Source organism: Nerophis ophidion, linkage group LG13 (assembly GCF_033978795.1).
Source record: "Nerophis ophidion isolate RoL-2023_Sa linkage group LG13, RoL_Noph_v1.0, whole genome shotgun sequence".
Classification (NCBI taxonomy): Eukaryota; Metazoa; Chordata; class Actinopteri; order Syngnathiformes; family Syngnathidae; genus Nerophis; species Nerophis ophidion.
The window spans coordinates 20,573,246-20,591,410 of record NC_084623.1 but is presented as its reverse complement, the minus strand read 5'-3'; the positions used below and the strand labels follow the sequence as shown (position 1 = coordinate 20,591,410).

At 38.1% G+C, this 18,165-nt stretch overlaps 1 protein-coding gene across 1 annotated transcript in view; it reads right to left on the bottom strand.

Moving 5' to 3' along the window:
* Positions 1-535: 535 nt before the first annotated feature.
* ifngr2 (interferon gamma receptor 2) overlaps positions 536-18,165 on the bottom strand; it is a 35,162-nt gene continuing 17,532 nt past the window's right edge. The window contains exons 4-7 of the mRNA XM_061918534.1: positions 16,715-16,857; positions 12,886-13,024; positions 7,130-7,272; positions 536-3,040 (exon numbers count right to left, since the gene is read on the bottom strand). Coding sequence (XP_061774518.1) covers positions 2,939-3,040; positions 7,130-7,272; positions 12,886-13,024; positions 16,715-16,857 — 527 coding nt within the window. The 3' untranslated portion in view covers positions 536-2,938. The remainder of the gene's footprint in view (positions 3,041-7,129; positions 7,273-12,885; positions 13,025-16,714; positions 16,858-18,165) is intronic.

Below are 18,165 nucleotides of genomic sequence, written 5' to 3'. Positions count from 1 at the left end.
GCAAGGGGGTCTGGGTATTTGTTCTGTTGTGTTTATGTTGTGTTACGGAGCGGATGTTCTCCCGAAACGTGTTTGTCACTCTTGTTTGGTGTGGGTTCACAGTGTGGCGCATATTTGTAACAGTGTTAAAGTTGTTTATATGGCCACCCTCAGTGTGACCTGTATGGCTGTTGACCAAGTATGGTTTGCATTCACTTGTGTGTGTAAAAAGCTGTAGATATTATGTAACTGGGCCGGCACGCAAAGGCAGTGCCTTTAAGGATTATTGGCGCGGTGTATTCTTCCCTACGTCCGTGTATACAGCTGCGTTTTTAAAAAGTTATACATTTTATTTTTGAACAGATACCAATAATTTCCGATTTTACATTTCTAAAGCATTTATCGGCCGGCGATATCGGCAGTCCGATATTATCGTTCATCCCTAATCAGAAGTATGAAAATACATACAAGCAGAAAAAAAAAGCTTCATCTTTACAGGAACCCCCAGAAGGCTTCCATGCAAACACACAAACACATTCTGACACGCACGTGCACGTAGTGTGGACATTGTACTTTAATAAATAATTGGGATAGCAACATCATTTTACAAACCCTGTTTCCATATGAGTTGGGAAGTTGTGTTAGATGTAAATATAAACGGAATACAATTATTTGCAAATCCTTTGAATATGCAACAAAGACAACATATTTGATGTTCAACCTGAGACATTTTTTTTTCCTAATAATCATTAAATTTAGAATTTGATGCTAGCAACACGTGACAAAGAAGTTGGGTAAGGTGGCAATAAATACTGATAAAGTTGAGGAATGCTCATCAAACACTTATTTGGAACATCCCACAGGTGTGCAGGCTAATTGGTAACCGGAGGGTGCCATGATTGGGTATAAAAACAGCTTCCCAAAAAATGCTCAGGCTTTCACAAGAAAGGATGGGGTGAGGTAAACCCCTTTGTCCACAACTGTGTGAGCAAATAGTCAAATAGTTTAAGAACAACGTTTCTCAAAGTGCAATTGCAAGAAATTTAGGGATTTCAACATCTACGGTCACAATGTCATCAAAAGGTTCAGAGAATCTGGAGAAATCACTCCACGTAAGCAGCATGGCTGGAAACTAACATTGAATGACAGTAACCTTCAATCCCTCAGACGGCATTGTATCAAAAACCGACATCAATCTCTAAAGGATATCAGCACATGGGCTCAGGAACACTTAAGAAAACCACTGTCACTAAATACAGTTTGTCGCTACATCTGTAAGTGCAAGTTAAAGCTCTACTATGCAAAGCGAAAGCCATTTATCAACAACATCCAAAAACGCCGCCGGCTTCTCTGGGCCCGAGATCATCTAAGATGGACTGATGCAAAGTGGAAAAGTGTTCTGTGGTCTGACGAGACCACATTTCAAATTGTTTTGAGAAATATTCGAAATCGAGTCATCCGGACCTAAGGGGAAGTGAACCATCCAGACTGTTATCGACGCAAAGTTCAAAGGCCAGCATCTGTGATGGTATGGAGGTGCATTAGTGCATTTGTAACTTACACATCTGTGAAGCCACCATTAATGCTGAAAGGTACATACAGGTTTTGGAACAATTTATGCTGCCATCTAAGCGCCATCTTTTTCATGGACACCCCTGCTTATTTCAGCAAGACAATGCCAAGCCACATTCAGCACGTGTTACAACAGCGTGGCTTTGTAAAAAAAGAGTGCAGGTACTTTCCTGGCCCGCCTGCAGTCCAGACCTGTCTCCCATCGAAAATGTGTGGCGCATTATGAAGCGTAAAATACGACAGCGGAGACCCCGGACTGTTGAACGACTGAAGCTCTGCATAAAACAGGAATGGGAAAGAATTCCACTTTCAAAGCTTCAACAATTAGTTTCCTCAGTTCCCAAATGTTCGAGTGTTGTTAAAAGAAAAGGTGATGTAACACAGTGGTGAACATGCCCTTTCCCAACTACTTTGGCACATGTTGCAGCCATGAAATTCTAAGTAAATTATTATTTGCAAAAAAAAAAGTTTATTAGTTTGAACATCAAATATCTTGTCTTTGTAGCGCATTCAATTGAATATGGGTTGAAAAGGATTTGCAAATCATTGTAATCCGTTTATATGTAAAATCTAACAATTTCCCAACTCATATGGAAACGGGGTTTGTACATCAATGACTTTGAAGTCAATACAGTACATTCTGAAAATGCCAGCTGTAACTTGCCACCATTGTTACCTCCAGTTTATTTGTGTGCTTGAGCCATGTGACGTTCACGATTAAACACCCCTTGTTAAACGGCTATGAGAGAACCCTGAGAACCAATTTCCAATGACAGTAGTTCCTCAACATGAGTGTTTTTTCCCGCTACCCAGCACGTAACTTAAAACACTTGTATCTCAAATTTCCAACTTACCGAGATCAATTTCATTTAAGCCACCCACCAAAAAAAACACCGCAATTTTAACATGCATTCAAACAGAAAAACTTAATTTTACATAAGAAATACTTTTTGGAAATCAATTCAACAGCATGTACTACAAACAACCACATTTCTTAAATAATTAAGAATAACGGACAGTATTTACCTTGGGGACCGGACTAATGCGCTGATTCTCCATCCAGTGTTGCCAAGTCTGCTTATTATAATCAACTTTGGGCTTGTTTTCATAGAGATGGTTGCTGGTTTCTCTTGTGACACCTGTCAACGCTGTCTCTGTCGTGTATCAAAAAGAACCTTGGAAATAGTTATGGAGCACACAGGTCTTTTTGAGTAACGGACCGGAAAGGTCACTGCATAAGACCCAGTGAGCGAGGCTCATGCTCGCTCGTCCAGTTTGCAGAGTCCGGAGAAAAGAAGCTAAGAAAAGAGCTACTGGTAGCACGCAAGCGACGGGTTGGAGTCCCCAAATCTGAGTGATCAGGTTACTGGAGTGAGGCCCTCTTATTTCATTGCTTGATGAAGTCCATGCTTGAAATATCGTCGCAGACCTCAGTTGGGCTGTCGCTGGAAATGGGGATGCGATACGGATGACGTACATCAAGGAAGAACTGAAAAAGAGATACACATTTCAGTTTCTTTTAAAGAATGTTTGAATAGATCGACCACTGGAGAGTAGCATGGGTACAGCATGACCATACTTGTAAGGCTTAAACAACTGAAAAGAAGGAAATTGTCAGGTTCAAACACTGATGACATCTATTAAAAAAGACAAGAAGCAAGGAATTAAACAGAGACAGAATTAAATTTGGCTCAATTGAGGAGAGCGCGTCTGGGCTGTACTCTTGTACAGTCTCCATCACGCTGTAGCGAATGATTGTACGCCTCCTCTTCTATTTGGACTTTCCCTGATTACATGGCAACAGCTGTTTCTAAGGCACGGTGGTCGTAAACAGCCATCGCTTTTGGTTACAGAACAGTTCAAAGAAAAGTTCAATTGAGGAGAGCGCGTCCTGGCTGTACTCTTGTACGGTCTCCATCACGCTCTGGCGAAAGATTGTACGCCTCCTCTTTTATTTGGACTTTCCCCGATTACATGGCAACAGCTGTTTCTAAAGGACGGGGGTTATAAACAGCAATCACCTTCTTACAGAACAATTCAAAGAAAATGTTGTAAACAGTTCACAGAAGAGGTCATAAAATAGTTCAAAGAAGAGGTCCCTGTAGGCAAGTCAGGTGCTGCTTCCTCTTCGCTTTGTAGTTCCCGGGTCAAAACAATATATTTCTGTTAATTACAATACATGAAAGAAACGGAACGCCTTCATGTTGCTTCCCATCCTACGCAGTGGAGTTTTATAAGCCTTCTTCCTGGTAGGTTCAAAGACATCTTTTGTCTTCTCGCCGGGAACTCATTGAAACACAAAAGTTTTGTGCTAACTTAGATACAATTATTCTAACAGAAATCCCTTTGTGTAGCAGAGCTGAGGGAGAATATAAAGAAAGACATGGGACACTTGTCTCTCCAAATGGCTGCACTTGAACAGTGCCCTAACAACTAGGTCAAGCACTGCGCCAAAAATAACGGACATGCTGGACAGGACAAAAAGAAAATGTTTAGTTTTGCTAGCAGGGTACATACGGTTCCATTTCGAGGGAATCGTTTCTGATTAGGGTTTGGCGATATGACTGAAAACTGTACCATGATGTAAGTGTTTTATATCAGCTGCTATCTATAATTATTGATATTTTTTAATGACCTATAAAAAAATATGGACTAGGAATTTAAATGTAGACATTTTTATTTCAAAAGTAACCTTCCTGCGCAGGCAGAAAGGAAATGTCTACTCAACCAGAAAAACAAACACAATCACATTGAACACTTAACAATAATACCGAAGACTATAAAAACGAGACTCATTACCTCCCTGCTTGGCACTCAGCATCAAAGGTTGGAATTGGAGGTTAAATCATCGGCTTCACGGTGGTAGAGGGGTTAGTGCGTCTGCCTCACAATACGAAGGTCCTGCAGTCCTGGGTTCAAATCCAGGCGCGGGATCTTTCTGTGTGGAGTTTGCATGTTCTCCCCATGAATGCGAGGGTTCCCTCCGGGTGCTCCGGCTTCCTCCCACCTCCAAAGACATGCACCTGGGGATAGGTTGATTGGCAACACTAAATTGGCCCTAGTGTGTGAATGTGAGTGTGAATGTTGTCGGTCTATCTGTGTTGGCCCTGCGATGAGGTGGCGACTTGTCCGGGGTGTACCCCGCCTTCCGCCCGATTGTGGCTGGGATAGGCGCCGGCGCCCCCCGCGACCCCGAAAGGGAATAAGCGGTAGAAATGGATGGATGGATGGTTAAATCATCAAAAAAGATTCCCGGGCGCGGCTACCGCTGCTGCCCACTGCTCCCCTCACCTCCCAGGGGGGGATCGAGGGCGATGGGTCAAATGCAGAGAATAATTTGGACAGTGACCAAACACCCATCAAAACAGTTTTTCCAATGAATCAAATACCTTCCAGAAGCCCCAACCTCAAATCTCAAAAGATACTTCTGTCAAGAAAACTGGTTAAATATAAATGTCATGCACATATTGACCCTGGGTAACTTTGAGAAAACTCCAAATACTATTGGAGCCTATCTTAGCTGCATCACGAGCGGAAGGCGGGGTACACCCTGGACAAGCACACTCATTACATTCACACAGTAGGGGCAATTTAGTGTTGCATTTTCAACCTATCCCCAGGTGCATGTCTTTGGAGGTGGGAGGAAGCAGGAGTACCCGGAGGAAATCCACGCAGTCACGGGGAGAACATGCAAACTCCACACAGAAAGATCCCGAGCCCGGGATTGAACCCAGGACTACTCAAGACCTTCGTATTGTGAGACACATACACTAACCCCTGTTCCAGCGTGCTACCCTACAGTACACCCAATTTTTGTTAAAAACAGATTGATTCGAGCAGGGGTGTCAAACTCATTACAATCATAGCATAATTACTGCACCTACCTAAAAATATTAATTATTCTCTTTACTGTAAAATTCTGGCAACTGAGCTGCCCATTTTTTTTACCGTAAAATCTACAGATTTTGTGTTTTTAAAGTCTAATTCTTTCATTTACAAGTCTAATTTCATTTACAAGTCTTGGAGCCACTGTGGATTGAACTTTCGCAGTATCATGTTGGACCCGCTCGACATCCATTGCTTTCGGTCCCCTAGAGGGGGGGGGTTGCCCACATCTGAGGTCCTCTCCAAGGTTTCTCATAGTCAGCATTGTCGCTGGCGTCCCACTGAATGTGAATTCTCCCTGCCCACTGGGTGTGAGTTTTCCTTGCCCTTTTGTGGGTTCTTCCGAGGATGTTGTAGTCGTAATGATTTGTGCAGTCCTTTGAGACATTTGTGATTTGGGGCTATATAAATAAACATTGATTGATTGATTGATAATTCATTTTAGCTGAGGTCCCACATGGAGGAAAACCTATTTCTAAGTGGGTCGGACTGGTAAAATCATGGCGTGATAATATAAAAATAAAGACAACTTCAGATTATTTTCTTCGTTTAAAAATAGACCAAGCACATTCTGAAAATGTACAAATCATTGTTTTTTTTTTTTAAGCTTAACTGTTGCGGTTAATGGTATTCTATCTTCATTTGCTGTTATTTATACTTTCTGAATAACTGTGATAATGTTCATCAGTCAAATAGGAGGAGTTGAGTCCGACAGAGTTTTAAAATGCTCCCATTGTTGTTTGTTTTTTAATCTCCATCAGAAGATTAAAAAAAATGCTATTAATATCAAAATCACATTACAGGTTGTAATTAATGCAATTTAGTCATTTGTTTCAACTGATGTACTACAATCATGCAGTTTATTTGGTACATATCTAGCATCATCTGCAACAGAACGTGTGAGTGTGGACTCATTTCATGAATCACAAAAAGTTAGAAGGGGTTACATTATTTCAGCATGGTTATGTGCTCCCAGAAAATGTGTCCCCAGTCTTAAGTACAACACGAATTGTACAGATTATCCAAAGCCTTTTTTGAGGGGTAAAAATGTGACAGGTTTCGTTTTCATCAACGTTTTACGTCCGTTAGCTTTTCTAGAGGAAGCAGTGGAATTTAACAGAACACCGGATGGAAATCCAAAGCGGGCCGGTTAACACTGCTGGATTAGCACAGGTGAATTTAAAGTCAAATAAAAAACTCTGAAGGGATTATTGCCTTAACATGTACAAGTATACATTACAAACAATAAGACATTCTTCATTACTTACATAATTCTTCTAGACAAAACATTTACAACCTTTGTTTTGTGCAAGCTTGTTTTTGTCATTGTTCAAGCATTCCAGCAATGCTCCTTTGCTTTTATGTGACATAACCTCGTGTCTTTGGTTTATCCGTCTCCCTCACTCACACACACATTCTATCTTTCTTAGTTTCTCTACTGTCTCTAAATAATCCATTGGTTACCATGCTGTGGAGTACACCTCGGGTATAACCCCAATGTGGCTCAAAGAAAAAAAACACTGTTATAATTGTGCATTCTTTAACATAACCATAACAACCTAGAAAACATGACAGGACATGTCTAATTTGTACAAGATCAGGACTTGTAATGTGCGCATAGATGTGGCACCTATGCAAGATCTTTTTTTTTTTATTGCATTAATAAAAAAAAAAATGTATTACTATTACTCACATGATTTGGAATCTTGTATGAAGGTTGCAGCAATTCTTTGATTCTCTTCCTCTGAAAGAGGAAAATGTAGGCAAAGAGTGGTATCAAAATAACCAGGACGATTACCACGGCGACTATTGCTTCCAAATGTTTTGTTGCTGCACCTGAAAAACATGCATTAGAAAGACACGCATTATCATTCTTATGTGTTTTTAAACGTCAAGACCTACTATTTTTCATTTGTTGAAATAGAAATGATAAAATTGTGCTATGTTACCTACAGATTCAGTGCAGTGTGCTGCATGCACCATTAACTGTACTTTCTCTTTACTCAGAAGGCTTTGCTGTTGCCTCATTCAGTTGAGTAACGGACCAGCGCACCCTTTAAGTTCTGTCCTTTTTGGTTGGTTGGTAGACGTTTATTTCAAACATGTATACAGTTTCAATATCATCACATATTTTCCATTTTTCTTTACAACATGCCCGAAAATGAGTAGGAAGAAGCAAAGTTATTTTAATCTTGCCCGTTTTTAACTTCATAGCAAATACTAACACATACACTTACTTGGTTTAAATGTAACTTAGATATTTGGTTTTGCTATGTAAAGCGCTTTGAGTCACTAGAGAAAAGCTATATATCATTAACTTCACTTCACTTCACTTCTTGTTCTCAATTTGTGACACAATATACAAAAAAATATGGATTTCTATATACGACAGTTAAGACAGTTATGATTCAATTAATGAGATGATAGTAATAATAATATCTTATTTTCAATGAATTCAATACATTTGTAACAATTCTTCCTCCTTGTACTTTGTAAAGACTTAGTTGTAGTTTGAATAGCCGCTTAAATTGCATCATATTAGTACATTGACTTATTTCCCTAAACCAGGGGTGTCCAAACTTTTTCCACTGAGGGCCGCACACTGAAAAATCAGAGCAAGCAGGGGCCATTTTCATCATTTTTATTTTAAAAATTAATACAATATATGTATAAAAAATATACATTTAGGCTCCACTCAGTTATGATCCACGGGACCCCAAAGGGTTTTGGTCCAAAAAAATATAAAAAATGTGTCATTATTCAGTATTATAATTTTTATTTATTTTGCAAGTTTTAAATCTCTAGATCAACATTAGAAAAAATAAATGGAAAAAACACAAAATATGCAATATTTTCACCCAATAACTTTTTTAGGTGGAATATTTGAGATTATATAATAATTGGAACCTTAATTTTGGATTTTGATTCATTATTATTTTTTGAGCAATGACAATTGAAAACAAATCACACTAAAATAATTGGGGATCCAAAAGTGTCCTACTTTTTAAAGTGTTAAAAAATTATATTTTTTTACTGTTTACTTTTAACACAATCATCTCGAGATCAACTTCAGATATATCCGTCAATTTTAAGTTTTATTGTTGTTTATGTTTTGTTTGTTTGTTTTAGCCCCTTCTTTAAAAAAAAAAAACTGCTGTTTTTTATATGGCAAAACACAACATATGCAACATTTTCCCCAAAAAATATCTCAAAGTGGAATATTTAATGTGACGTAATCAAAGCAATAGATAGGTCAATAATTCAAAATGACATTGATTTTGATTCATTATTATTTTTTAGAGAAAGAAAAAGCCTGCATGGCAGCATTGTGTTATAAGAGTAACCATTGCAACAATTTCTTGTTACATTTCACCTGTTTGCTCTTTTATACCACTTTTATGTATTCTTAAAATGTGCTGTGGGGCCGTTAAAAAATGACCCGCGGGCCGCACTTTGGACACCCCTGGCTTAACCCATCGCATAATTTAATTCCACATACTGATCTACTGAAGGTTTTTGGTGTTGGACGTGCATGCTAATGTTTTGAATTACATCTATCCATCCATTTTCTACCGCTTGTCCCTTTTTGGGGTCGCTGGAGCCTATCTCAGCTGCATTCGGGCGGAAGGCTGGGTACACCCTGGACAAGTCGCTAAGTGATACTTCTGTTTTTTTGAGAATTGTTGCACATTCTTGGGTAGCAGGTTATAATTTGCTTTGTGCATAAATTTAGCGGTTTGCAAATGTATCAAATCATTGAATTTCATAATTTTTTATTTAATAAATAAAGGTTTTGTATGTTCTCTATACAGTGGTGTATGCTGTATGCCCAAGACAACATGCTGAGAAAGAAATATTATTGTACAAATGATGGAAAGATCAACTTATTCAGAGCCTATTGCACTCCTCTGTATACTGCCCCCTTGTGGGTCAAGTATAAGCAGAAAAGCATACAAAAGCTGCAGGTTGCCTTTAATGATTGTATGAGGCTTCTCCCGGGAATTCCAAGAAGCGCCAGTGCAAGCCAAATATTTGTTAGTGTTGGGGTGCCCACTTTCTCAGCGTTGCTACGCAATCTTATGTATAAGTTTATATGTAGGGCATCTGAGTCTGAACATGACATAATCACTGTGTTAACGAACCCTGGCTGCAGTTTTGTTAGGTACTCATCTGGACGGTGGAACCTTTGGCAAACTGACATTTGGGCTTTATGTTTTATTGTTTTGTTTTTTAATGTTTTATTTCTAATGTTTTGTATTGTGTTTTTATATGTTTAATGGATCTTAAGGTCTGCAATAAAGATTGATAATGATGATGATATATCCAATTATGTATGATTCTAACTGACCTATTTTGTAACACGGTTTGTGAATGAAGTGTTCGTTTGTAGTTATTTTCCCATTTTTCCACACAATAACTTAGATAGGTAACAGTAGAGAATACGAAGTGAATTTTGGTCTAGAAAATATTTTTGCTTTATTCATTATGGAAATAGTTCTTGCCACCTTATGTTGTATATGTTCTAAATGAGATTTGCAGCTCATTTTCTCATCTATTATTACTCCCACAAATTTGATTTATTTCAACAATTTAATATCTACTCCGTTTATTTGTTTTTGTGTTTGACTTTCTCTTCTACTGTTACCGAATAGCATTATTTTAGTTGTACTAAGATTCAAAGAAATTCAGTTTTTGTTAAATCATCTTATTAAATTATTCATTTATTCTGTTATTATTTGTATTAGCTTCTGTGTCAACACAGTTGTGTCGTCAACAAAATATTTCTAACTCTAAGTCTTTTATAACTTTATAAATGTCGCTTTTATAAAGAATGAACAATTTTGGTCCCAGTATTGATCCCTGAGCTACACTGCAAGACATCCCTAGCGCTGTTGAAATATTTTTATCTATCCTCACGTATTGCTTCCTGATAGTTAAGTAGCTCTTTATCCACTTCAAGACCTATCCTTTTCCTCCATACAGTTCTAATTTGTAGATTAAGATGTTATGATTGTGTCAAATGCTTTTGTTTGATCCATAAATACTGCTGCTGCACACTGTTTATCATCCATTGCATTAGTGATTTCCTCTGTTATTTTGATTAGCGCCATCAATGTGAAAATATTAGCTCTGTATCCGTATTGATTGTCCGAGAGTGTTCCACTTTTGTTCATGAATGTGTGCTATCGGTTATTAAATAATTTTTCAATGATTTTAGAGAATTGTGGACATAGGGAAACTGATCTAACATTTGTAAACTGGTGTTTGTCGCCACTCTTATAAATCAGTACAATTGTTGCCATGTTCATATTGTTCAAGAATTTGCCAGTTTGAAATGACAGATTGCAAATATACTTTAAGGGTTCTGAAATTTCTTCAACAACTCCTTTTATTGTTTTCATATCAATTCCGGGACAGTCAATTGAGGTCTTGGATTTACATTTCATTACAGTTTGGATTATTTCTTCTTTTGTCACGGTTTTGAGGAACATCGAGTTGGGATTTCTATCCATGATGTTATTCAAGCCCTCAACTGATCCAGTATTTGGTATCTTTTGTTCCAGATTGGTTGCAATATATTTACGAATTAAATATTAAAGTTGTCAACTACTTTGTTCATATTGTCCATCCATCCATCCATCATCTTCCGCTTATCCGAGGCCGGGTCGCGGGGGCAGCAGCCTAAGCAGGGAAGCCCAGACTTCCCTCTCTCTAGCCACTTCGTCTAGCTCTTCCCGGGGGATCCCGAGGCGTTCCCAGGCCAGCCGGGAGACATAGTCTTCCCAACGTGTCCTGGGTCTTCCCCGTGGCCTCCTACCAGCTGGACGTGCCCTAAACACCTCCCTAGGGAGGCGTTCGGGTGGCATCCTGAGCAGATGCCCGAACCACCTCATCTGGCTTCTCTCGATGTGAAGGAGCAGCGGCTTTACATTGAGTTCCTCCCGGATGGCAGAGCTTCTCACCCTATCTCTAAGGGAGAGCCCCGCCACCCGGTGGAGGAAACTCATTTCGGCCGCTTGTACCCGTGATCTTATCCTTTCGGTCATGACCCAAAGCTCATGACCATAGGTGAGGATGGGAACGTAGATCGACCGGTAAATTGAGAGCTTTGCCTTCCGGCTCAGCTCTTTCTTCACCACAACGGATCGATACAACGTCCGCATTACTGAAGACGCCGCACCAATCCGCATGTTGTTTTGGTTCTGTCTGAAACATGACTGTAATATTCTTTCTTACACGTTTGGTGCTTAGTTTAATTTTTTTTTTTTGTACCTATCTTCAGCCTCTATAGATCTTTGTGTTATGAATGTTTTTTGTTACAAGCATTGTATAATCCCTTTGTCATCCTTGGTTGATTGTTCTTATTTGCTTTTTTATAAGTTATTTTTATGGAGAATGTTTATCATACAGCATCAGGAAAGTATTAAAGAAATTGTCATATGCTTCGTCTACATATTTTTTTACTGTACACTTTGTCCCCACATTGTTCTTTTAAATCATTTTTAAAGTCATTCATACTTTGTTCTGTGCGTAGTCTTTGAAATGTCTTTTTGTCTTCCATAACCTCTTCTTACAGTTTCCGTCACAGATTGTGAAAACTGGCAGATGATCACTGATGTTGGTTATTAGCAGACCACTTGTAGTCTTATTATCAAAATCATTAGCACTACTATCAATATTAGTCATATGCTTCGTCTACATATTTTTTTACTGTACACTTTGTCCCAACATTGTTCTCTTTTAAATAATTTTCAAAGTCATTCATACTTTGTTCTGTGCGTATCCTTTGAAATGTCTTTTTGTCTTCCATGACCTCCTCTTAAAGTTTCCGTCACAGATTGTGAAAACCGGCAGATGATCACTGATGTTGGTTATTAGCAGACCAATTGTAGTCTTATCATCAAAATCATTAGCACTAATATTATCAATAAGCATAACACAGTGAAATGAACCCTTATGATTTTAGAATATAAACTCAAGCAGTTACAATTGGAAGTTAATAGTTTTTTTCTCTAATGTGATTCTTGTGACTAAGGAGTTGCTGTAGCGTGTTTACTTCAGATGCAGTCAGTAGTCATTATAATTGTGTGATATAGATGATATAGGATATAAATCACTGCGATGAAGTGGCGACTTGTCCAGGGTGTACCCCGCCTTCCGCCCGATTGTAGCTGAGATAGGCGCCAGCGCCCTCCCACGACCCCAAAAAAAGGGAATAAGCGGTAGAAAATGGATGGATGGAAGGATATAAATCATATAAATTTAAAGTTGGGGAAACGCAAAAAAAGCTTGGGAACCACTGCATTACTGAAGCCTAGTGATTGCAGTGCAGAACAAATATGTGATTTTAAAGGTTTACCTCTCCAGACAATGACATCTTAAAAAGATTTTCAAAAAATTGAATAAAAGACAATTAGACCGGGTAATTCACCAAAAATAAAGTCTTACTTGACTGTGGGATGACTTGGCACTGGGTGCAGCTTACCACTCCGACAAGATAGTCAAAATAAAGGTACTGCACACTTGCACAGTAATGCTCTCCCTCCTTTACCTCAGGAAAAGACACTGAGGACACTGCATCATATGTCTGTTGAAAGATGATATAAAAGAGTATAAGAACTTTTTTTTCCGTCCTGCATTGGTCTTTGACACAGCATCTATGATACACAAATCTACATGTTGCTTTTAGTTGTTGCATCCAAATTATAGCGTTACTAATCATATATAAGAGCGACGACTATTTGCTGTTAGTAATTTCTTTCATTTACAAATAATGGCACCAACAATGGCATCCTTTAAACAATGTTCCTTCCTGAAGGAACATGACTAAAATGTGCACTTCAATGCTCCATTGGCACATAACCAGTGAGGGAAATGTGTGCAGGTTAGTAGGGGACGAAATTCTTATTTGAAAATGATTACAAATAGATTTAATTTTTATTTAAAGTTTTCTTTTCAGGAACTATTTGTTGAGATTCTCTATCTCTGTTAAAATAGACCTACAAAAATGATTGACTGTTCATGTCTTTGTCAGGAGAAAAACGTACAAAATCCGCAAGGGCTCAACTGATGATTAATAGTGAATGACTGTGTTCATAACACAATGTTAGAAAGGGGATATAAAACCTTATTTTTGATAAGAGCCTATAAAAGAGCCCCCATGAGTCCCTAAAACGTTTATGTCCATCAATCTGTATTTCTCCACAAGTATATGCTGTTAATGTACAGTACAACACAAGAGTAGAACACTTCTGCAAATATTTCATATTCAAGTTTTTCAGAAAATACATAATCACAAATAATCATCAATTTAAATTTAAAAGAGTGATTAATCTGAAAAAAATCATTTGACAGCACAAATGAATACATATACTGTCATTAATCTGACAGTATAGGACCCCAAACTCCCTTCCCTCTGTTGCTAGATATCTCGAGATGTATGTTGTAATATGTATATGTGCTTTGCTATGGAGGTTTTTTCCCACTCCAGACTGGGCCCCCTTTGGAGCCCAGTCTAGATTGTATATTTTTACTCATCCTTCCCCAGCATTTACCTTTTTCCCCATCTTTTACGGGGCACCTTATGGCGACCCATCAGCGTTCTTGTTCTGTAACCCTGTACACTGTTTGTTTGTCTAATCGTGAACAGGTTTCTACTGAATACAAAGTTTCGTTGTACAAACCCCGTTTCCATATGAGTTGGGAAATTGTGTTAGATGTAAATATAAACGGAATAAAATGATTTGCAAATCGTTTTCAACCATATTCAGTTGAATATGCTACAAAGACAACATATTTGCAAATAATCATTAACTTTAGAATTTGATGCCAGCAACACGTGAAAAAGAATTTGGGAAAGGTGGCAATAAATATTGATAAAGTTGAGGAATGCTCATCAAACACTTATATGGAACATCCCACAGGTGTGTAGGCTAATTGGGAACAGTTGGGTGCCATGATTGGGTATAAAAGCAGCTTCCATGAAATGCTAAGTGATTCACAACCAAGGATGTGGTGAGGGTCACCACTTTGTAAGCAAATTGTCGAACACTTTTAGAACAACATTTTTCAACAAGCTATAGCAAGGAATTTAGGGATTACACCATCAACGGTCCGTAAAATCATCAAAAAGATCAGAGAATTTGGAGAAATCAATGCACGTAAGCGATGATATTACGGATTAGTGAGCCTTCAGGCGGTACTGCATCAAAAACCGACATCAGTGTGTACACCACATGGGCTCAGGAACACTTCATAAAACCATTGTCAGTAACTACAGTTGGTCGCTACATCTGTAAGTGCAAGTTAAAACTGTACTATGCAAAGCCAAACCCATTTATCAACAATATCCTGAAACGCCGCAGGCTTGGCTGGGCCCGAGCTCCCCTAAGATGGACTGATGCAAAGTGGAAAGGTGTTCTGTGGTCTGACGAGTCCACATTTCAAATTATATTTGGAAACAGAGGACGTTGTGTCCTCCAGAACAAAGAGGAAAATAACCATTCGGATTGTTATAGGCGCAAAGTTCAAAAGCTAGCATCTATAATGGTATGGGGGTGTGTTAGTGCCCAAGGCATGGGTAACTTACACATCTGTGAAGGCACCATTAATGCTGAAAGGTCCATATAGGTTTTGGAGCAACTTATGTTGTCATCCAAGCATCGTTATCATGGACACCCCTGCTTATTTCAGCAAGACAAGTGTTACAACACCGTGGCTTCGTAAAAAAAAGATTGCGGGTACTTTCCTGGCCCGCCTGCAGTCCAGACCTGTCTCCCATTGAAAATGTATGGGGCATTATGAAGCGTAAAATACGACAGCAGAGAACGACTGAAGTTGTACACAAACGACTGTTGAACGACTGAACCTGTACACAAAACAAGAATGGGAAAATACTCCACTTTCAAAGCTTCAACAATTAGTCTCCTCAGTTCGCAAATGTTTATAAGAAAAGGTGATGTAACACAGTGGTGAACATGTCCTTTCACAACTACTTTGGCACGTGCTGCAGCCATGAAATTTTAAGATGATTATTATTTGCAAACAAAAATTAAATTTTAAGAGTTTGAACATCAAATATCTTGTCTTTGTATTGCATTCAATTGAATATGGATAGAAAAGGATTTGCAAATCATTGTATTCCGTTTATATTTACATCTAACACAATTTCCCAACTCATATGGAAACAGGGTTTGTACAAAGTTTCGTTGTACTTGTGCAATGACAATAAAGACCTATCAATAGTTTAGTCGGTGTGACTTTTTTGATCCAAACCAGACACGAATTTGTCTACTCTCGTTTTGTCACCAATTCCTCTTTGGCCTTAGTTGGTTTAGCTTTATTTGTGCTCTCCCTCCATGCTAATTGCAGACTGCCACGTTTGTGACATCCATACTCTGTTGGCTCTCGTCATGAATTTCTTTCAAGAGACATACAATGTTAGGTTGCAGTTACATTCGCCGCAACCCAGACGTTAAAATTACGGTATGAACAATAGAGAACCAGATCATGTGATAAGACTTTTTTATGTTGTAGTACATATACAAACCCTAAAACCAGTGAAGTTGGCACACTGTGTAAATTGTGAATTAAACAGAATAAAATGATTTCCTAATCATTTCCAATCGATATTCAATTGAATAGACTGCAAACACAAGATACTTAACGTTCGAATTGGAAAACTTTGTTATGTTTTGCAAATATTAGCTCATTTGGAATTTGATGCCTGCATCATGTTTCCAAAAATCTGGCACAACTGGCAAAAAAGACTGAGAAAGTTGAGGAATGCTCATCAAACACTTATTTGGAACATCCCACAGGTGAACAGGCTAATTGGGAACAGGTGGGTGCCATGATTGGGTATAGAAAGCAGCTTCCATGAAATGCTCAGTCATTCAAAAACAAGGTGCAGTTTCCCTTTAAAACATAATCTATGCAACATTTTGACCAAAGAAAACAACATTCCCTGATATGTAAACCACAAGAAAGTGTTTTAAGTGTAGAACAAATCATTCATAAAATAATCCCTTTAATGCGCTTCAAAATCCGGTGTGGGTTTTGTATGAAAATAGACCTGATTAGACCAGCTCATCGACAGTGCGCCTTACTAATCCGGAAAATACGGTAATTTGTTTGCAGATAACCACTGTTTTTGCTATTACGTATGCTATCTAAGAAATGGCCCTCAGGGAGTGCGTTAAGATAACTTCTGTTATTAGTGATGGAATTGCGTCCCTATTATCTGTTATTATTTAACCTAATGCACGAGATGTCTTACCTCAAAAGGTTCTCCCTTCTTTCCAAAGTAAATCCTGTGTTTCACATGGTAACCTTCCAGAGAAAACCCACTGTTTCTACTTAAGTGAACAGTCAAGAAGCCGGGGCGTGCACTCAACACAACTTCGGGGCTACATGAGAAACCTGTTGGCGGAAAACAAACAAAACAAAATTAAGACTAATCATCTGTTGACTGAGACATTATAACAAGACAGATAAATATGTTGGTGGGATCATTGGCACTTAAGTACAAATCTTAAGGTCAACTTATTATAAACAGGAATCAGTATAGCCACAGGGCATTAAATGCTTTTGTTCAAAACAAAATGTCCCTTTTATTCAAACAATAAATACACACCAAAAAATAAATGGCTATTTTATTCTTACAAGAATCCAAATAAATATGAGGGATTATAAGGAGTATGTACAATGCAGTAAATGTGTATGCATGTACTTTGCTGAACAAAAGCATCTAAAAAACACCGTGCTCAATCTGTGCAATAAATATTCTGCTTGAGTTATGCAATACCGATCCTGCAGTTTTATTTTTATTTTTTAAAGGTACATAACTTAACAGCATTTTTGATTTGTGTATACAGTAAAGTGGAGATACTAACGATGGTATATAAAAAAAAAAGCTCTTAGAAAATAAGAGCCCAATAGTTTCCAGATGACTTCAACGTGTCAGGTGATATAATCTTTTATTTAAAAAAAATGGGGAAAAAAAACTGTGCTACTGCTAGCGAGCTGTTGTTGACATGACAACTGATGCCAACAATTGTAGAATCTAGAAAATCTTAATTGTTTTTTTTTAGTTTATTATTTCTTCGGTCAGTGGTCAACAAAATACACAGTTTTACATAAACAAACAGTTGTACATTCATAAATGGAAAATGTTGCAGACCAAAAGGGTTTCGGCTGAAGTTGAACACTTATTGCGCCTAACCCTATAAACAATGTCAAATACAAGATGAGCTCCCAAAAATTATGAAATTTCTTTTGCACAGCATATTATAAATACACCTTGTACACAACATAAACACTGTTCAATTATATACACAGTGAAATATCTTTGTACACGTGTTACTTAAACTTTTGTATCAATTATATACTACATACAAACAATTATACTTCCATTATTATTTATGCCCCACATTTAGTTTGTAATTAACATTGATCATAGTATTAACTAATGTGTTGATTCAACAGTGATATGATTTTCCAAGACATTGGTATTAAAGTGTTTTTTAAATGTGTGAATGGAACTGGAACATTTTAAGGAATCATCCAAGCATTTCCACGGATGAACCCCCCTGACAAAAGACAGCTACTTTTTAAGCTCGGTCTTATATTTGCTTTCTGAAAGACAGCTGAACCTCTGAAGTCATAGGGACTCTCCCTAGGTTTGAACCTCTCCTGTAGACACCCACGCAGCATGTGGTTATGAGCTTT